The sequence below is a fragment of the Thermobia domestica genome, chromosome 7 (genome assembly GCF_964235325.1).
Source record: "Thermobia domestica chromosome 7, izTheDome1.hap1.1, whole genome shotgun sequence".
Lineage (NCBI taxonomy): Eukaryota > Metazoa > Arthropoda > Insecta > Zygentoma > Lepismatidae > Thermobia > Thermobia domestica.
The window spans coordinates 76,203,497-76,226,382 of NC_137460.1; the positions used below are offsets into that span (position 1 = coordinate 76,203,497).

A 22,886-nucleotide genomic window follows, 5' to 3' on the forward strand; every position below is an offset into this window, starting at 1 on the left:
TCCTTGAGGTGACTTTTTCATGATTTCCTCAGAAATTACTCAGACGCTTTTGCTTATAGGTCACATACAATTATATCCTTAATAATTCTAATATATGGCTTAAGTTAATTCTAACGGAAATATGACCAATGGGTACTTTACTTTTGGGCCTAAAGTTTCTTCTAGCAAAGTTTTCCAAAACACATTATTTTATTCGCAATTTCCCAAATTAATGTTTCAATAATAGATGCAGCCTAACATGAATCAGTGTAAGAAATTCAAGCGAGAAAGTACAGTGCGTTTGCTCCGTACCCTTTCGTAAGTATATTTTTAAATGTTAAACCTGATCACAATTTTCCGAAAAAAATCGAAACTTGTTTTTAAATGTGCCTTGTGGTCAAGTGGTTCAAGTGCATTGGTTCTGGATTTGATTTCCTGTGAGAGCTAGTGTATTTTCATCCAGAGATGTGACACGTCGGTGCAAAGAAAAAGTGTTTAAATAAGCCTAACCAAGCTAATCAATAATACAAAGAAATAATACAATGTTACGAAATTATCGAAGAAACGTTGTTAATATTAGGTAGGTGCGACTGAAATGTCCAAACGATGATTGTCAATTCCAAAGGTAAAAAAGTTAAAAATACAATGCCAGGTTAATCAGTGGCCTCTAGATAAAGTTATTCTACTAAGAAGTAACTGAGATACCAAAAAATGTTGTAATCGCTGGGAGACATGTTAGGAGAATACAGAGGGTAAGAGAGAGTTTAATACTGCAAATCATGGATAGTCTGCACCTTCGTTTGAGGGCGAGTATTGAAGTCCGTGGGCCTACATAGGTTAACATTGAAATGAACATTAGAACACAATACCTGTTTAATATTGATAGGGGCTTGCTGACAGGTTTGCAGTGTATTTGACAGGGTTTGGTATTGTAACGATCCTTGCGAAATACTGAGCCTTCCCCACTGTACAGTGTAAGTTAAATTCGTGCTTAATTAAAACTATATTTGTTTAAATTTAAAACTGTTGACCGTTATCACCTCTGCATCACGGACAGCAGTCCGACAGTAATTCTTTGTTTCCGTCCGGCGGGAGCTTATATGGTTCGGATTCCACGTTAATCAGTAGGTCCACATCTCATATAGCTTTGCTGCTGAAAGGGACGATAAACTCAAAATCACATCACACATCTTTGTTTTTGCCTTTGTTTTAGCCCATAAGTGTCTTTGGTTATGAGCTCCTTCGTGGCTAAGCGGTTAGCGTACCCCCCTTTGCGTGGGAGACTCGGCGAGAGCTCATGTAGTTCGGACCACGTTAATCAGTAGGTCGACGTCTCCTCATATAGCTTCGTTGCTGAACGAGATGTTAAAATCAAACTCAATGTCTTTGTTCATAAATTTCATTGTGTGTGGTTTTGTATATACGTGGCGTGGACATTAAATTTTGATTTCTACGCCATATGTATCTAATTACATACACACCTATAGAACGAACAAAACAAACTTGGAATATCTATATTGTTTGTGTATGGAAAATCATCACGCGGCGCTGCATGGGAGAGCCATGTGTATAGAATTCCATACACATGGCAATCAACGTGTTAAGAAATGTATAATAATAATAATAATAAACAAAAAGATACGATCACTTACATAATTTATAAACATAAGTTAACATTTATTAAAGCATATAACTGCAATGGAATTAAGTTGTTTCTTTCTCTCCTTGAACGCAACAGCCCTTATTGTGCTAAGGCGTAGAAGAGAGCTTGTGGCACTCACGACTTTGGGGCGGTGTGATCAGAACATCGGATCCCTTTGTTGTTAGTCCTAACTTTCTAGACGGATGCAGTTATTTCCGGTAGAATATACAAGCAAATATACTTTTCTATTACTATTAAAGTGAATAATTATACACATTCCCTCAATGTGATACTTGTGGTTGTTTAACTGTATACAGACAGCTGATCCAGGAAGAATCGTTGATAATAATAATAATAATAATAATAATAATAATAATAATAATAATAATAATAATAATAATAATAATAATAAATAACAGAAACTCGACAAATATTCTTGCAAATAATAGGAAAAAAATTGCATCACACTGTTCACTTTGCTGGACACACCAATGTGCCGCGTTATACCGATTGTGACACACTGGAATATAGGGTATGGCTTTTTAATTTTTCCCAACTATTTCAACTGCTTCAATTGAAACGGATCTATAATAATAAGAGAGTGAATTTAGTCTTTTAACCCTTCGATTTAGAAATAAGGTTCGCGAGAATTTCATTTAAAAAATAATATACTCAGAATTTTATATAGTAGTTTGTTTTATTCGAAATTACATACTTCCTGCAACTGTTTTTTGATTGAAATTATTTGAAATGAAATCTTTAAGTTTTACGTCCCATGTATATGCCGGTTAGGATAAAGGAGACAGTGATGATGAGAAATGTTTGAAATGGTCGAATGAAGAAAGTGAGAGAAAACGGGAGAACCCCGAGAAAACTCACGCACACGGTGTTTGTCCAGCACAAGGTTCACTTGGCGCGAGCAGGGATCGAACCAAGGACTCCATGCACCAGAGGTGAACGCTCTACCACTGAAACACTGCGGCATCTGAAATTATTTAAAGGAGAAAGGGACTACTTTATGAGAACTTGATGACGAACACATTTGTTTAAAATACCAGCTTTTTGTGAAATATTGCTTATAGACAGGGGCGGATTAAGGTTTTTGGGGACCTGGAGCCGACTATTTTAAGGTGGCACTGTGTTACGAATAGTTCCAGCGCATAAATTTTCTTTGCTGCCTTCCATTGCCTCATAGGCTTATCGAAACACCGAGAACTATGCTGTAATATTTTAATGTGCTCCAAGTTTACAATAATTAGATTAGTTACATTCATTATTAACAGTTAAATAATTATATTCATTATTAACAGTTAAATATTGCTGATGGAAAGATTTAAATCTAGTGATACCGCGAGCGTAACGAGCCGAAAGAAATTTAGCATAGATCTGAAGCCTATAATATAATAAGTTGATTGCTATATTTTAGTATTAAACAGAGAAGTTTTAAGCCCCCCCCCCCCTGAGCTTGGGGTCCCGGAGCCTGGGCTTCATTGGCTCCGCCCTTAATTCGCTAATGTTTATAGATTCAAGAGGATGGGCTGGGTCCGGGCTAAAAATTCCGGTCCGTGCAGACCTCTAGCCCCTGTGTATATGCTATCTTTGGAAATACAGTAGAATTTCGCTTATCCGACATAAAACAGGCAGGCAGAACGCCGGAATTTATGGATGTGTTAAGCAAAGACCTATTAAAAGTCAAACTATGATATAATTTTACATATTACGCATCTAATAATCATGTTTTGTAAGAAATAAATATAATGCATTGAATCAGGGACATATCGAGCGTGTGGTCCTGGAAGCTGTCCCCTTCCAAAACTTAGGCACTTTTTACAAACCTTTTTCCCTTTTGAGGTTCTTTTATATCAGATTACTTTGAGGCAGTGTCCAAACTGTGGGCCATACGTTGTTGTTATAATTCTAAGAACATATCGAAATGCCATTGATACCAGGTGGAATTAAAGAACACTTAAATGGGATTACAATTTCGATTCCGTTCTGTTTATAACGTTAATGTATTAGAACGATACATTCATTGTCATTTGCTATTTTTGTTATGTGATATACGTAGCAGACAGTTTTCCTTACATGTGTCTCAAAAATATTTTTTGATTTCGTTTGTGCTACAATGCAGTTTGTTTAAAGTGAAACCGGTTCATAAATGAAAAGTAAGAAAACGTTTAAGAGAATACAGAACTGTTACATGCTGAAAACCTAAAGAAGACCAACTTCAATAATCTTCTATAGCTTCCTTTCTTAATAACGGGAAACTTGTTCATTTCATCACGAAAAATCACGTTTGGTACTAAGATGTCCGTTTCTGTCTATATATATTTTTCACACTTTATTGCAGACAAAATTGTTCTTTTTCCAAGAAAAGAGGATGAGAGAAGAAGCTATACAATAGCATAAACTGAAAACAATCGCTATTACTAATAGTACACTAATTCTGAATAAATACGTCATCAGAGGAAACAAAAAGTGATTTCCTTATTATATTGTTTCGGTTCTTACTAACATAGAAATTATACACTTTCTATAATTTTGTTAAAAAAATAAAACTGATGGGATGGGATTCAATCTGGTGTCAAAACAGTATAAAAACTACCAGACGCCACTCTACCCACTTGACCACAGAGACTACGTTTTGTTACCTGTCTTTTTTTAACAAATAAATGCTCATAGCTATAGAGCATGTCACTTCCAAACTTAAGAAAACAGTTTTCCTCTTTGTTTCTATATTTCCGTACAACATCTTTGTTACAGAAGCTAATTTTTATTTGGCAGACAACTTAAACCTTAGATTTAAGCCAATAAATGCAATATTTTATTTCACTTTCCAGTTCCTTGATTCAGCTCTCCCCCTACCAATCGTGTTATTCCCTCTGCAATCGTCCTCTCCTACTGAAAAATCCCTCGAAAACAGTATTGCCAGTATACACAAAACCGAGCATAATTTTGTTTTTTGCTTATGTTTTTATTATTTTATTATCTTTTTTGGAAATATCTTCTTAGATTGATTGCTTTCTATTATCTCCACTTACTAATAACTGAATTTTACCCATAAACGTAAGAAAAATGGAATAATTGCGAAAAATCGTAGGTTACAGTATACGCTTTTTTTCGCATGAGGGTACATTACTGTACTACTTTCGACTTTAGTTCTTCCGAGTTCAACATTTTATTGGAGTTACCATGGAAAAACGTAACACTCGTAACTAAAGACAAAATATATTCAAATTTTCTGAATCTGTTATGTCAAATGCAGCTCTTGTTAAAAGACGTAAAAGCATACTCATTTTCTAACTTACTTTTACTATCTCATTTTGAAGGACTTTACAAATACCCAAGAAATACCGAAAAGGAACATTCAAGTAGCTTATAAATTAGTAAGTTATCAATAGGAAATTTCTAGTTATGCTAAGTAGGTCCACACATCGAATCCAGCATTCACTGATAGAAAGCAATCCGTTATTATTAATTTAACCTAACCTGTAGTTTTCACTCTTTTAAGTTATTAAGAGGTCTAACCACTGCGAAATTAAAATACCGCTAATGTTACATTAATTATGTGATATCTTCAAATAGATAAAATTTAATGGAAATGTGAAACAAGAGTACGCTAGATAATATTATTTTGCATGAGGTACTGTTATTACGAGTCACCTAGTAGCTTTCCGTTTGCAGCTATTTACACACGCGAAAATACATGCCAATTTTCTAAATGGCTGGAAATCGAAAGCAGACAAGTGAGTCGTGATAACGTTATCTCATGTAAAATAATATTGTCTAGCGAGCTCTTGTTCCACTTTTCGATTATCTTTTATCTATTTGAAGATATCACATAATTACTGTAAAATTAGCGGTATTTCGCCATGATGGGGCCTCTTAATCTAGCTCAGCAATACCAACATATGGCAAACTTACCTTATCTTTTCTCTTGCCTTTCTTGTTACAACTGCACGGTTTATGGCCACCACTTGTTGAAGTTGTATGCGGTGGAGATGTACGAGCTGAACATGAACAAGGTTTCACTTCAGCTGGACATACTACTTGCTTCATCGCTGGACTTCCTTTTTGTTTTGCTTTAGGCATCATCCTGTCTGACTTACTGTCCTTTTGTTTCTTAATTGACTCACAAACTACTATTCGAGGCATTGCACCCGCACCTTCATTTCCGCAAATCACAACTTTCGGCAATCGATCTTCTGGCGACACAAACTGCGAAATATTTTGCTTCATGAAAGCACCTAACGGACTGCCGTCATCAAATCCTTCTCCGCCCATTTGCTGGACAAATTCGTGCATCAAATGAAGAGATGTGGACACACCAGCTTCCTGTACATTTCCTTTCCCAGCATCCGGAAATAATTCTTCAAACTTCTTCTTTAATTCTGGACTAGTTATTAATTTCCTGATATTTGTAACTTCTATTAGTTTATGGATGTCCTGAGAGATTCTTCCCAAATCTTGAACGCGTTTCTGAAGCTCTACCCTTTGGGCTTCAATTTCCTCAGCATCTTCAGCAGATAGCGGGTCATCTTTCTGTCAAAAGATTAGCATGAAGAAAAGGCATTAATAATTGTTTTGAATAAAATTAATACATGAATATCAGCACGAACAGAAAGGGCCTATCAGGTTTACCATAAGAACCAGATTATGTCATGTGATCAGGTTAAACGTCAGGTTGCGTGTTAAATCGAGTCTGGAGATTCCAAATCCAGACGTCAGATATTTCAAGCACACCGCGTACCTCCCGTAATCTCCGCGTAGGGTGCTCCGGGAATTCGTTCAAGATGCATATACTTTATCATTACTATTGAATTTACTCAAACAATTTCACTTTTGACAATGTTCTATTCATATTTACTTTACATGTTATACGTCGTTTTTAAGTCCTTTCTTATTTCTTTGCAATAAGCTTTTAATTTGCAATCTCCTTAATATAGTTTTGAGATAAGTGGATGACTTATTTTTTTTTCATTGATTTTCCATTGACCTTAATGTTAGTGTTTCGTGATTTTTTACTGTGTTCCATCCGTTTTAGGTCAATTTGCTTCTGGAATATAGAAACTACATATTCTCTTCTATATTTAAGCTGAATTTCAGCCATCTCCCTCTTTTGGTTTTTGAGGTAAGTGGAGGAATTACTTGTTTTTTTATTGATTTTCCATTGACATTAACGTTAATGTTTCGTGCTATTTGACTATGTTCCATCAATTTTAGGACAATTTACTTTTCGAATCTAGAATCTAGATAGTCTCTTCTACATTTACGCTGAATTTCAGCCATCTTCCTGAAAGTCCGTTTACATAATTGCAACCGGATATAGTAGGGGAATGAATTAGTGAAAAGTTGCAACCCGTAGGCTTTTCTTTGCTACAAGTGGCAATAATTGTTTTTGTGATTCTTAAAACTGGTTTTAACAGAAAATTGCCACTTATCAATTCCTCGGAGTTACCATAAATCAAAGATGGAGGACAAAATGGCAGCCCGAAAGCGAAATAAGTTCACGTATCGTTTGCTTTTCTTTGCAACAAGTGGCAATCATTGTTTTAATGATTTTTAAAACTAGTTTTAACAGAAAATAGCATTTATCACCCTTCAATTCCTCGGAGTCACCAGTAATCAGATGGCGAACAAGATGGCCGCCAAAAGGGAAGTAAATTCAAATTGACATATGGCATCAAAGGTGGTGTCGATTTTCATGCTTTTGCGGCTGTTGAATGAAAAAATTATGTCGAAAATGTTATGAGGCATACACAATGTAAGGTATTTACATGATTGGCAAGAATATCAAGGAAATTAACATATACAAGCGAAAAATGTAATCACATTTCAGTAAAGTAAACTAAATATAAGTATTTAAAAATATCAAATCTTAGCAATAGCATGTATTCCAAATACAGTGTAACAAATTTTCTTTAATACAAGGGATACTGTAATTATGTTGCTTAATTTTAACGATGTTTTAAGTTTTAAATTTCCAATATATATATATATATGTATCAGGGTTGGAAAAATACAGTTTTTTTGAAAAAGAACAAAACATGTGTTTAAAACATGAAAAAGATGTTCAAAATGTTTTTTAAACATGTTTTAAAACACGAACGAAAAAAAACATGTTTTAAACATTTTGAACAGTTTAAAACATATTTCAAATTCGTGCAATAACTTATTTGTTAAAACTTTTTACTCTTCACTTGCAACCAGTATTACAGATTCATCCTGTATATACTGATTAGTGCAACATTAATAACAGAAATAAAATTGTTTGACTAAAAATGGCTTTTATATAGTTTTTTAATGAATTTTTATTGGGCACTTGTTCTTCAAGGTGATTTTCGACAACATAATAAATATTTTCGTAGTACACTGGTGATAATGCACCTTAATATATCAAATTTCGTTTTTGTAGCACCAGCGGTTTTGGAAATGACTTTTGAGTGTCACTGATAACGCACTTTTTTAATTTTTTAAATATTTTTTTACCTAATTTAATTTGTAACACCAGTGGTTTGCAAAATGACTTCGAATGACCATTGGATTTAATGTGACATTTTTTACGGTATTTGGCTCAAATAATTGTATTGTTATTGGAATTGTACACACATGTACATAATTTTTACTTAATTGATCACCTGGAGGTGGGTGAAATTTTAGTAGCAAAAATTTGATTGCTATTTCGGAATACTGATGCTAATAAAATTATTGTAAAATAATAATTTTTCCAAAAGTGATGTTTCAAGCACATTTCATGTTGTGCTAACTTTAGAATATTTTCTGCAAGCCTGTGTATTGGTTGTTGTTTAACTAAATAATTGTATTGAAGAAAAACAATATTTGGGACATTCAGAGCATAATGGATCCAAGTACATTTTCAATAATGTTCAGTTTTGCTCAGCAAATGAATGCTATTTCAAAACGTAATATCTTCGCAGTCAAGAGTACGAAATAAATGAAACTAAAACCACGTGAAAGGGCGTGGGCTAGTTTCATATGACAGCCGCTAGACAGAAGCGTCAGTGGGAGCAGGAGGGCAGCTGCGCCCACTCACACTCTGAATTTCAGATTTTGGGGGCAGTAAGGCAGATTTAGAAACTTTTTGATAAGCAAAGTCCAACAGAACAAGTTTGAAGTCCTTACACCGAACAAATACGGAGGAAATATAGATGATCAAAACTGGAAGGTTGCTTAGGTACAATTTCCAGAATTTTAAGCAGGCCCTAAGCTCGAAAGTATAGCCACCTTTGGAATCCTTGGGTCAAAAAGAAATTAAAAAATACAAACGAGCAATATAAGCCTAAAGCTCTTTGCGGCCAATGGAAATGGATTTTAACTGATCAAACTCCGTATTTATTCGGTGTAAGGACTTCATTTTTTTCTGTTTGACTTTGCTCAGCAAAAGATTTCTAAATCTGCATTACTGTCCCAAAATTTGAAATTCAGGGTAGGCGGTAGGAAGACGGATGACCTCTAAACGGACACTTCTCTCTAGCGGTAATCATATAAACTCTAGATTGCACCTTGTCACCTAGTTTTCTTCCTTTCTTTTCGGATCCGTGGTTGTGAATATATGACGTTTTCCGCCGGTGTATTCTTTTTGACACACCCTGCATTTATTTAATGTAATTATGCGTCATTGACAATGACATTTGGAGCTCGACTTGTTAATCTTTCTCACGTTGCAGCGTACATAATATCTTAAATTTATGAGCAGGGAGGGGAAAGTTAACCCTCCTGTTTCCCCGTTCTAGAAACGCCCTTGTCTAGCTGTGTCCTATGAAACTCTATCCCACACTACACCTTTTCATGTAGTTTTTGATTTATTTATTTCGGACTTTTCGCTACGAAGATCTTACGTTTGCTAAGCAAAAATGAACCTCTTTGAAAATGGACTTGGATCCTTGTGCTCTGAACGACCCATATCTAAAAATATTTTTACAAAACTCTAAGTTGGAGCCAAATTTATCCTGCAACCCAAGTTTGTTCGAAACGTATAAAATTAGTTTCTTCGGTTTACTCGAAATGGTGTCCCTTTTCCTTCCCGTAAAACTCATGTTAAACGATTCCAAGTTGTACGATGACTGAAAACCAAGATGTACTGTATGTATTAACGAATGCCTGCGATATTTTAATTTCAGAACCGCAATTTAGTAAAGAGACCTTTGTTTTCTGAATACAACACAAAAACTTGCTTCAATGATAATTCTTTTATTTATTGTTTAATATCATTTCTACAAGTAGTCCAACCTTCGACTACAACACTTTCTTGCAAGTTAACTGATAAGCAGTTAAGCAATACAATAGACGATAAAGGAAACAAAGGGAGTACGAGACGAAATAAATTGTGGATCACCACATCGACCCGCAGTAGCCATGAGAAATCAAAACATTCACACGGGAACAGTGTTGTCACAGTCCTAGCTCTAGAATAGGCTGAAAAATAGTACCAAATTAAAACAAAAAGGGCTGAATTTATTATTTTATCACAGTGTAATACATGGCTCTATAATACGAAACTAAAAGAAGTAAAGTTCTAGAACACTCCGCCCACTTTTTCCAACAGTCCAAATCAAGAAATTGCTCTTTTAAAAAATTACTTTTTAAAAAGACCCTAATGTGAAGACCCCAAACAATTGTGGAAGTAGATGAAACTTTTCTCGCACGTAGGAAGTATAACAGAGACCACAAATTAAAAGGGAAAACAGTTATCATCTTCGATATGTATTGTAAGGAAAGCAAACGCGCTTCTATTTCAAAGTGACCAATAGACCAAAACGGTATTATGGCCATATATGAAAAAAATATATAAAACGAGGAACAAAATCAATCAATCAATCATAAGATGTAGGAAAAGTCTTACTGACACTTTTGAAAATGTGCCAAGTATCTGCTAAATGGCGCTGAATTGGATAGAATTGTATCAACTTTTTTTCACAAAAGGGCAGAAAATGCCAGCGTGGTACCAACGGACAGATGAATGACAAAAAGGGCTGAATTTGAATGACAAAAAGGGCTGAATTTGATAATCGTACCAAGTGTGACAACACTGTACGGGAAGAAAACAACCTTCTGAACGGGATCACTTTTTGGTAATTTTCTTTCTCTGGCAGATTTTTTTACAAAAATTAAATAAAATAAAAATAAACATATGTTTAAAACAAGCCTTAAAAATACACATGTTTAAAACAAAATGTTTAAAACGTATATAAAATTTGTTTTAAACAAAACAACCCTGATATATATATATATAAATATATATATATATATATATATATATATATATATATATATATATATATATATATATATATATATATATATATATATATATATAAGGATCGTTCCGAAATTAATGCCTCCTATTTTTTATGTTGACTTTGTATGCCCGTGCCAGATGTTGGCATAGTGCTAATGCTTGAACCTTCCTCTTTTATTTGCAGCTGGTCCCGTTGTTTGTAGTTGGCGCCAGCATAGGTGTGTTCCAAAATGGAGCCTGATATGGACGTGCGTATAAAAAACGATGTGTGATTGAATTGATCACTCCTGAAGGAATTGCACCAATTGAAATCCATCGACTCTTGATAAAGGTTTATGGAGACACTACAACAGACGTGAACAATGTGAGGCGACGGGTACGGCATTTTCAAGTTAGTGAAAAGGGTGTTCATGACAAGCCTTGGCCCGGTCGACTCTACACAGCTGTCATCCCTCGCAAAGCTGAATGTCGGCTGTAATACCTTGGAAACATTGCTAGCAAATCAAAGCTGTAAGAAAGTGGTTAGCCTCAGCTGGTTCTGATTTTTACAAGCGCGGCACGCAGGCTCTGATTCATCGTTGGCAAAAGTGCATAACGAATGGTGGGAACTACGTAAAAAAATAACAGTCTATAGCTGAAATATTGCTCTGTTTAGCTTTGCTGTTGTTATTTATGTATCTCCATTAATTTCCATGAAAAACAATAGGAGGCATTACTTTAGGAACGACCCTCGTATATATATATATATATTGTAAAACTGTCCCATATAGGTTGTAGGTAGAGCGTTAATAAAAAGTGTGTCCGGAATCGACTCTCATTACCGGCTTTTATTATAAAAATTCCACTATAAACAGTATTTTACAAAAATACTACAAAGATAATTTCTCTATACTTGTAAGTTAAGATATAGGTAGTCTTTGACCGAGAGGTCGCAGACAGGATCTCCACAAAGCCCCGAAGCAGCCTAGGCAGAGTGGTGATAGGGTTCCCAAAGCTCCGAAGCAAGCAGTGGGTTGGTTCGGTGGTCACAGAGCTCCGAAGCAGGCTAAGCGACTGAGGCTGGGATTCCCGACAAAGCCCCGAAGCAGGCTAGGTCAGGAGAAAGGAAAAGCCATAAGTCCCGAAGCAGACTAGAGGCTTGGGGCTAGGTTACTCCTAATGTTCCGAAGCAAACAACAGGAGGGGCACCAGAGAACTGGTACAGATCCGCTGTCGGCCATCAAATTTATAGGGTCCCCAGACGGCGGTGGCGTTGCTGCTTCGGGGGAAGAGCCAGAAGTCCGTCGTCTGCAGATCATAGTGGATCCACGTGGTGTGTAGTATCCTCTCGTAAAACCATGTGGTGATGTTTACAAAAATAAGCGTGAAGAGTTGCTTGTACACTATACCACGTGGGACATTACTATATATATATATTGTACACGAACTAATGTAAGAAGCGTTCTGTTATATTTTGAGTTGTTGGATTCATACTTCAAATGCAGTTATGTGCCCTGTGGAAGCTAAAGAGCATCCGATTTCTGAATCGCAATCGCAAGAATAGTTATGCAAGCAAGCAAAGCAAATCATTAACTCTAAGGTCCACCACATTAAATATAAGAATACGTATCCATAACAATATTTATTCAATACAATACCTCAATATTCCTATATAATTGGACCATTAAGTACCAGTATTCCTGAATCGTAACGAACTTAAAGGTTTATTTCGCTTCAGTTATTATTACAAATGGATTGCACTTTCTTCCCAAACATGAGCATCCTGAAATACGTCATTTCAGCGTTCTTGCAGAAACATGAAGCATCACAGAGCTTCTTAAGGCATTTGCGTATTGACATATGCAGGTCGTTTTTAGGGAAAGGATGTCTTGCCATGAAAATTGGTTTGACAGCACCATCTTCTAACTTCTAACCATAGTCAGTAGGAGCTGGTAAGCAAAGATTCTGCAACTTTAACCCACACTAATGCTCGATACGAAGCACGTAATCTCCCTCTTTCATTGTATATTAACTCTCACCTCTGTCGAGCACTCTCTCGTGTACTTAAGTTGATAAGTCCTCCAGATATTTTACAAATTTTGTCCACATGTTCAATTGCTTGGGCTGACACTATTCTGACAAATGGTTTGTCTGCAGTTTTAATGGCAAAGTTTCCTCTCAGAAACTGTCCATGAGCAGCAGGAAATTATTGCTCCAAATTCTCTCCACATCTATTAGATAAGCAGATTTCCCCGCCGTACGTAATTGACATGGTCATGAAATGATATTAGCTTTAACATTTCCTTGAAATAAGTAATATGTTCCCCCCATTGTCCTTCTCGTGATAATCTGATGAATTTCAATAGGATGCCAATGAACTCGATGTAAAGAATCCAATACTTGAAAGAACAATTTGAAGAGTTTTCCTCAATGAATTCAAGGAACAAGTGCTTAATATCTCGTAGAAAGGAAGGGAATCCCTCAATATCAATTCGAGCTTGCATAAAAGTCTTTGCTCTCGAAGTCTTTACAGATACGTTTTACATTGTCGTCAATTATATGCAGCTTATCTTCATGATTCTTAAAGGAAAGACAGCTTCAAAAGTTATTTTATGCACTCGCAAACAACAGTTGTTGTGCTTTTCCTTCAACACAGATGCAGCTGTTGTTTCTGACACTATACCACACTCTACCCAGCAGTGTTCAAGGCCTGAGCGAGCTGACATAGTGCTCTCCAAGGGCGTCAATAAACCAGTATCGAATGAAAGCTACCTAGTAAAGGAAAACATTTTTTGTTTCATCTGATCGGAGCTACATCAATATTCTTCCTTTTGAGTGAAGAGTTTCATCAAAGGTTTCACAACATCATTTTGGTTTAGTTTCTCAGAGATCATCTTGCACCTGGTAATGACAATCCATAATGTGAGCTGGATTAGGAATTATTGGACACTACCCTATAGTCATTTTGGGCTGTTCATCTCATTGGTTAAATGCTGTCCATCATGGCACTACATTCTTCACATCATTTTCTGTGCATGATCGACTAAACAGCCAAGCCCAGTCCTGATTTGGTGGAAACACTGATATGAAGTCTTTAAGAAAAAAGCTAATATGTTTCTTTGAAACTGTGTACTTCTTTATTTTGACAATGTTGATGGTATGAGTTTGTTAAGATCTCCAGTCATACTTTTCGAAAGTGCTATTTTTCCCTAGTGGCAAAGACAAAGAGACAACATTAGGTGAACCTTCTTGATATGCAACAATTTGTGTGGCATGAAGTGTTTATCTTCTACCTAATGTGTTATCTGAAATGTCAATATTATCTGTTGAATAATGGATAAATCCTTTTTTTTAAACAAGATTTTCAGGAACCACTACATTATTTTCTAATATTTTTTTAATAGTTTTTTCTTCAATAGTAGTGTCAATGCGCCAAATTACATCATAAACACAATTTCCAGCAATATGTCGTGTGTTAATTAGCTGCTTTGATCTGCTTGCTTGATGAACAAGTAGGCCTGTGGTAATATGTTTTGGGTTAATTTTTTCCACTTTCGAAGCTGCATAAAGAATATCTTGACCTAGCAAAATAATTTGTCTGTCAATTTTGGTTGTGAGAGGTTGACTTTCAAAAACTATAAAAATCCGGAGAAACGAATACAGACTTTCAGGTAAACATTGGCGTTCAGTAATTAAAGTTAATTGATTGCAAACCCCTCAATGCCAAGAATAAATTCAAGGTCTTTTTTTTTTCGGCATAGTGAGTTATCTTGAGCCATGACAATTTCTACAGCTTCGATTTGGATAGTATTTTCTACATATCTTTGTTACTAATTGTCACAGAAACGTCAGTTTTTTTTTTTTTTTCCGGCATAGTGAGCCATCTTGAGCCATGACAATTTCTACAGCTTTAATTTGGATAGTATTTTCTACATATCTTTGTTACTAATTGTCAGAGAAACGTCAGTTTTTTCTTTTGTTACTTGGCTATACCTGTATGTTATTTCTTTTATTGTGTAAATGTTTCCAACATGAAATCCTTGTTTCAGTTCAATAGCTACCTCAGAGAATATAGGGTTCGCAAAAGTACCAGTGAGTACCATCTGTGAAGTACTAGTGGTTTTAAAAGTATTTTTCAATTAAATCGCCCTCTCTTCATTCCTTCGACAGCTTGGATGATACTGTGCCTCCACTACAATCAGGTCTTCTGTAACTATTAAATTGCCCTCTCCTTATTCCTTCGACAGCTTGGATGATAATGTACCTCCACTGCAATCAGGTCTTCTGTACCTATTCGACATCAAAGTGGTTCATTCGAGTCTGCAAGTCTGCGAGTAGTAGAAGCACATTCAAATGTTAAAACTTGCGATAGTCTTTTTCCATCTTCTCTTTTCTGACAGAAAATACAAGCTGCTATAACTTTAGGGACTAATGATGGCATAGAAGCTTTCGCAGGCTGAAAAATCTCTTCACCTGTAGTTGGAAGCTTATCATCATGACTCTCTTCTTCCACCTTTCTTGTGTTAATCTTTTCCTGTTCCGTCATCAACCGATCAATATGGCATTGGTGAACTGACAGTAGCATTTTTTTATGCCAAAATGTGTTCTTATATGAAGGCAGTATAACAATGAGTCTTTCTAGGTGTGCAATACAGTTTTTAAATTCAGTGTCAACAGATGATAATGTTTTTTTTTTTCTTTCTTTCTTCTTTTCTCTAAACATTCATTCACTTTATTTATACCAGATAATGTTGTTTTAATTAACTCATTTTTGCTGTCAGTACTGTCACATATGAGACACAATACAGAAATATCTTCTTCAAAACGATGTTTTCTTGGTGGGATGAGAAATTGTTTCCACAACTCCCATTATGCAAGTTTTATAACAGTTTCAATCCAATTACTATCACAAGAAAAAACAGAACCTGATTTTTTTTTTTTTTAATGAATAACAAACATTTAAAAAGTTTAAATTATGGGAAGAAGATTCTTTTAAACAAAAATCTATATAAAAATGTAAAGTTTCCCACAAACAGAACTCCAGTCATCTTAAATGACAATATACCATTTTACAAAAATCCTTAAGCTTACAGTAATTCTATTGTTTTCCACATTTTTCTATGTCTTTCTGTGCACATGTGATGCTACACAGAAATCGATACCAAATTTGATACCACATGACAACTAAATTTGTTTTTGTTTTCAGACCGCCATACTGTCCGCCATCTTAAATTTTTGGTGACTCCATGAAATTTACCGGTGGCAAACATGATTTTCTATTTACATAGGTTACGAAAAATAGAAAAACAATAGTTGCCGCTTGTACCAAAGAAAAGTCTACGGATTGCTTTTTGAAGACTTGTTTGTAAAAAAATTTTACCCTACCAACAGGCTCTTTTAAAACTTAAGGAAAGTAAACAAAAAAAAAAAAACTATCCTAGGCCATGTGGAATATGGTAATAAAGAACATAATGCTCATAGATTTTCTTGTTTTCTTATTCTACCAATCATTTCACAATCATTTATTTTCATTAATCACCTGTCTTCTTCAGTCAATAAGACATAACCACGGGACGAAAAACTAAAACACTTAATTTTATTTTTCCACTTCTCGCTTTTTAGCAAGAAAATTTTACTAAAAAACTAAACAGAATTGATTAAAAAAATAAATAAAAAGATGAAAATTAAAACTAATATGTGACGGAGTAGGGAAACTAAAAATACGCATGAGACAGGACATAAGTGTCTACGGCATCTAAAAATTGAGAGAGAACGAAGAATACTTTTGGAGCCCAACTAAATTTACATTAAAATCGTGAAGTAAATGGGAAGCTACTTGAGCTAGCAAAATTCGGTTTTTACCTCTTCCAGTACAATTAATCATAATTTTTTTCCATCAATGGTAGGCCATTTTCTACATATTTAGAACTTTCTATATACGAGGGAGATTCCGAAAATAAGTTTCCCCAGGCGACTGTGGACAAAAGTGTGAATGCAAGGCCAAAAATTGCATGGGACATTAAAGATCAGACATAACTTCATTTTTTCACATATGTACCATGTACATTGAGACATTTGTCATACCGGTCTATATGCTCTAAAAACTCTTCCCGGAAAAATTCTCGGCTCTGCATACAGAAGGAGTGTCGAACAGCTTGTGTGACTTCACCATTGCTTTAATTATGTCATCCACTATCCTGACATTTTCGTCTGTAGTGCCCGTGCAAGTCCTTTCAGCTCTCGGTTTGTCCAGCACTTGGTGCCGCCCCTCACTGAATTGCAGACACCATCTTCGCACCATTTGTTACATCACATTAGGCTACAAACTTCCACGAGGCGGTTATGGGTTTCTGCTTCCGATACGCCACGTGCCCATTCATAACGAACAGCTCGCACTTCCTCCTTTGACCACGACGTCAAAACGCGCCTTCTCTCCATAGCTACTCAGACTGAGAAACTTGTCTCCGCTTTGCGTAGATGCTGCGACGGCGCCATCTGCAGGATCGCGGGCGAACGATACCCACTTCTGTCTGGGTATGTTGCGCGTGCATCCCCTCTCTTGTTTCTTCCATTGCTGTTCGCTTTCCTGGGGAAAATTATTTGCAGACTCCACCTCGTATTACGATCCTAAGGAAGTTCGTCTTGATATAGGAATTACACCATTAACACTTTCTTGTTTTCCTTCCGTCATATATTCTACACGTCACTCCAAATACAATTTCTTCTTCAACAATGTCTTAATATCTTTTTCAATTATTTCACATTATACTCTTTCACCCCTACTATTCTTTGTGCTCCTTATCGGTTTATTGTTCCAATTAGCTAAGTTATCCCATTCTATTCAACATAGAAATTTCAGAAAACTCAAGTACAAAAAAAATTTCTGTTGTCTTTTCGTAATGCCCACATTTCCGCTCCGTACAACTCAATGCTCAGCCTTAACTATTTTTTTGTAACTCTTCATTCAGTAACAGTGTATGTAGAAGGCATATTGCTAGTAGTATGAAGGTTATCAGACAATAAGACGAGTGTAGTTAAGTGTGGATTCCCAGGACGACGCCAAAAAACGTCTATTGCACAATTAAGTAAATGTCTTCACCCATAGCCATATATTGAGGCAGCGAGACGACGGATGGTCGTTCCACTGAATTGTCGCTCGGATGTCATGTTAAATGGTCTATTAGCGGCATACACGATGGAAGAGGCAGAGGGTTTCCATAGCCGATGTGATCTCTTCAGTGCCTCAGCGATCTACTGAAGTACTCTTGGAGAGAAAAATCATCGGGCCGCCCCAATTGCCAGGACAACGACTGCCAGTGCAATCACAGCCACAATGGTTCTCGGAACATTAACATAATGAGAGCATGAACACTAAACAATCAACTGTTGAATATTGATCTACTCCTGTGTTCCTTTTACATACCTGATCATTGCCAAGAATGTTTTCAGTGTTATCGGAAGAGACTGCAGTGGAAAGACGAATAGAAAGTGATAATATTCAGCGATGATTGTAGTTTCTATGATTGATACAGATTGTTTTTTGCACGTATGTAAACTGGCAGATGAGAGGGAAAATTGTCTGTTTTCATTCGCCACATGGGACCCACATTTTATTTTCTTGTATTTAATAAAAGATGGAGAAATAAGCTACACGTCCCGTTCTCCTTTGGTCTTCATTCAGAGAAATATATTAGTACGTTATGCATTCGTAATGTCATCAATTCTGTCCTCCGACCTTATCTGGACAATTTCTGGAACAACAACTTCCAGCAGCATATCGTGCGTCCCCATACCACCCAGTGTTATCCACCCGGTATACGCCTTCTATTGTAGCCTGCTAGGTCTCCTGATCTAAACCTTGTCAAGCACGTGTAGGAGGATGGCGAGATGGTGCCTGACCACCACCCGGCTCTGAAAACGACGATCTTTCAAGACGGAAATAGGCCTACAAAATCTGACCGGCTACGTGTCCGAAAAATTGTGTGGTCGTTCGGTGTAGTTACACGTTGTATTAAGACAAGCAACGTAACATGTTCAGGATATGCTATGAATACCATGTTGGGAACAGTTCCTCGTATCACCGCTTTGTATACAAACTGAGCCAGATTCATGAATTCTTACTGTCTGTTTTTATGCGGTTCCGTCCGTGTATTTTTAAGTCCTCGTATACCTTAACTAAGCTTTAGCTAATGAAATTTTAACTCTCTGTAGCTAATGAAGTTTTATGACAACTTTCTCCTCATTTGATTACAAATTCCGAATATTTCTTTATCTCCTATATTCTAAGAAAAAAAATAAGTATATTATATACCGATTCATTCTTTATTTCGCTATATCCTATTGAACTTATCCGTTATCTCAATTTCTTTTCGATTCTCTTTTATTTGGTTTTCTTCTTTAAGCTCAAAATACACTATTTATCCTTTTCGTCACACAACTCAATATGTTCTTTCAATCATCTCATATTGCATTTCGCTCATTAAAGGTTCACTTCTATTCTTAGTTTCTGTATTGTCGTAATATCCCTTCTATCTTTCTATTTCCATTGAACTTGCTTCATATATATTACTAAAATTTCTATATCCTTTCTCTTGTTATCTTAACGTTTATTGTATATTTCCCTGTCTTTGTCAATTTCCTTTTTAATTTGCAGTTCAACACCCTACACATTATTTTCGCCCTTCAGTGTAACTTTGATTCTATACTTTCCCTAGCTTTCCAGTTTCTTTTTTAACCCATGATTCTTAGCAATGCTATCTCTCTATACATTAACTTTACTTGGAAGTTCAGAAAGCTTCAAAAACTAGTTTCGAAATTTGAGAGAAAACTCTTTTCCTATTTTCCCATCTTTAATACATTTAGCCATTACGTTAGCCTTCATCCACTTGCTCTGCTACACAAAATTTGGGGGCGTCCCCGCTTTCAGAGACGCACATAGGACCGGATGTGAAAGATAAAGATGATCTTTTCTTCTCAGTTAAACGTCCCTCGATTATGCACTAAGGTTAACGGAGACTGCAATGATGAGTTCGATGATAATGGTGGAATGACGAAAGTGAGACAAAACGGGAGAACTCCAGAACTACCCCCCCCACACCATGTTTGTCCACTACAAATCCACTTGGCGTGAGTTGAGATTGAACTGGGGACCACACGCGCCAGAGGTGCGCGTTCTATCACTGAGTCACCGCGGCCTCAAAAGTTTGATTTGTTTATTTGGAGTTCAGTTAGAAAGGTTAAAGAATTCACTCTGCAGATAATATGATTCGAATAGCTGAATGTGAAATGAAAATTAATGAAATATTAGAAAATTTAAGGATAAGTTCTGTTAAAAAGAGGCGAAAGCAATGGTGACTGGAACGAAGTGTAGAACCTAGAGAAAAAAAATAGAACAGGTGATTAGTAACAGGTACTTATTATGTGTTTCAGATGTAAAACGACATGACCTTGAGTTGGCTTCACACGACATCTAACTGGCTGTGAGCGATGTTGACAATTCGCGACAAGCAGTTCTGCACGTTGACTTCTCGCGCTACTGCGAATCTTAACAATACCAGAGGCGCTACTTAGAAATATTGAATTAGCACATTAACTGCTCACTTTAGAAAGTAGAGAAAAGAATTACGAACACGTACGTGAAAAACTACATCTTTTTATGTCAAATGGTTGTCATGATACTCGCTTTTAAAAGTTTCATATAAAACAATTAGTAAAACGACTGTTGACTCCCGCGTCTATTTTCCAGTGGATTTTGTTTCGATTTGGAAATAACTCACAACTTTTATTACAGTATAATCGGGGTGTAGCCAGCAGGTTGTTCTAGGAGAACATTACTTTGAGAAAGAGGCAAGCTTTTCACATATTAAAAGGAGTACAAATTACCTCTTTCAGAATATGAAAGCATTTTAATTCACGATGCTATAACACAACCAGCGAACGAGTGCGGGCGGCCGGTTTTGGAACTAAAATGCAAGCAGCAGTGTTTCTAACCGGACTACTTGTAATCAATCTATCACAGTTCTTTCTGTCTTGTTCGTAATAAACCACTTCACGCATATGCTCAAGTCAGGGGCGGAGCGATCGGGGTCTTGAGTAAGAAAATTCTTTTGCATTGACATCATATTCGGATGTACTTCAAAAATTAGGTGAGAGAGAGAACTGATAATCTTTCACCGCCACCTTCCTAAGCGTCTCCCCAGGGGTCCTGGGTCCACCCCCTGATTGAGATGGTGAATAAAGATAATTTTGGCTAATCTCTGTCATTATTTAGCATGGTTTAGTAATTTAAAAAAAAAGATATTTCGGCCACATTTTGAAAACTTTCAAATAAAGTTTTCAAAATGTGGCAGAAATATCGCTTTAAAAAAAAAATACTAAACCATGCTAAATAATGACAGGGATTAGACAAAGTTATTTTTATGTACCATCTCAATCAGGGGTGGACCCAGGACCCCTGGGGAGACGGTTAGAAGTGTTGCATTGACGGCGGAGGGGGAGCGATTAAAATGGGGAAGGTTCCTTATAACTTCAGTAAAATTCAGACAAAATCTCTGAATTACGTAAAAAAGAAAACATACAAAATACATTTTCAGGGTAACTCTTACAGCCATTACGTTATTCTAAGATTAATGTTACTTCTGAAATTGATTAGAGCGAATATGTATTTGAATAACAAAACCACTTTCATAAGTTTTTCAAAGTATCAAGTTTGAAAAGAACGAAGTTTGTCTACCACTGTTATCTCATTGCTCAAAGATACCGGTGATGAAGTAATTGGCTGGAAATCAATCGGCCGTTTCTTACATCAATTTATAAAGATGATGAGTACCAATGTTAGATATGTCAGTTCAGTATTTAAAAAAAAACACCCAACCTCTTGCAACCATGCGTAGCGCATATTAATACTTACACTTGAAATAAAAATACAACTGAATAAAGACGATTGACTTTGCCTTTGAATTTCATTGTGAATAACAATATAGGACTTTTCAGATAGAGGACTGGGAGGAGCAAGTTTTATTAAACAAGACTGCACATCTGATATGTTTAAACTTGTGTTTACGGGCTAAACTCAGTCCTCTGAAGTCAATCGACAAATACCTTTAAGATGTTCAACAGAATAACGTATCAGCAGTATTATATACTACAGACACAAATATAACACTAGGCTCCCAAGTTTCAAAATTGTATTGTGTGTGAAAACAGTTAGTAGATTTAATTCTTTGTGACCTGATAGCTAAAACCTGAGAGAAATTCAGAGTTAGTCCAGAGGTAATTTCTTTCCTCATAAATAAAATTTATTGTGTGCTGAAGCAATGATACTTACTCTTACACTACCCATACGCTGATGTTTTATCAATACTTTTATTCGAACTCTACCAAAGGGCTGGTTTTCTATAATGATCCTAAAAGAAGGGTGCACTGAACCAAATTGTACAAATCAATCCCTAAAGGGAAGCTATCCAATCCCAAAATTCTTTAAAAAATGAAGGAAAAATTTCTTCACCTCCTTTTCCCCCAAAGGGTTCACATTTCTCGAACAAAAAAATGAAATTTCTTTATTTTAACGTCCCATGATTATGTTGTTTATGCTAGAGGAGACAGACGATTAATGAAAGTGAAGGATTGTAAAATTAAATTTTGTTCTCTCAATGAGAATCAAACTCAGAACCACATACAATAAAAGCACATGCGCTGGCCAATATACCAGCGGAAAGGACTTTCACAGTTCTCGAGAGGAAACGTTTCGAGATTCCTCCCTGGCTAAAACTCGAAAAAATAATTTATTTGTCAATCGATAAACATACACTTAAACAGCAGTATCATGAGCCTTAAGCTTAACTTGATTTAAACTTACAGTTACAAGATATTGCGCAAAACTCTAAGCTATCAACCCAAAATTAATCTTTTAGTCACTGACATTGTCATTCCTGCGTTTTACAGGCTGCTACTGTTTTATAATGAAATCGAATAAAACGTAATCAATTTTTATACAATCTGCTTAATACACGGTAGAAGCTCACTGAA

At 36.0% G+C, this 22,886-nt stretch overlaps 1 protein-coding gene across 3 annotated transcripts in view; it reads right to left on the reverse strand.

Annotated features, from left to right (window-relative positions):
* Nucleotides 1-22,886, reverse strand: part of LOC145690204 (uncharacterized) — a 300,212-nt gene that overhangs the window by 194,437 nt on the left and 82,889 nt on the right. For all 3 annotated transcript variants that reach the window (XM_081764867.1, XM_081764866.1, XM_081764868.1), the window contains one exon: nucleotides 5,546-6,163. In XM_081764867.1, the coding sequence (XP_081620993.1) occupies nucleotides 5,546-6,163 (618 nt within the window). The remainder of the gene's footprint in view (nucleotides 1-5,545; nucleotides 6,164-22,886) is intronic.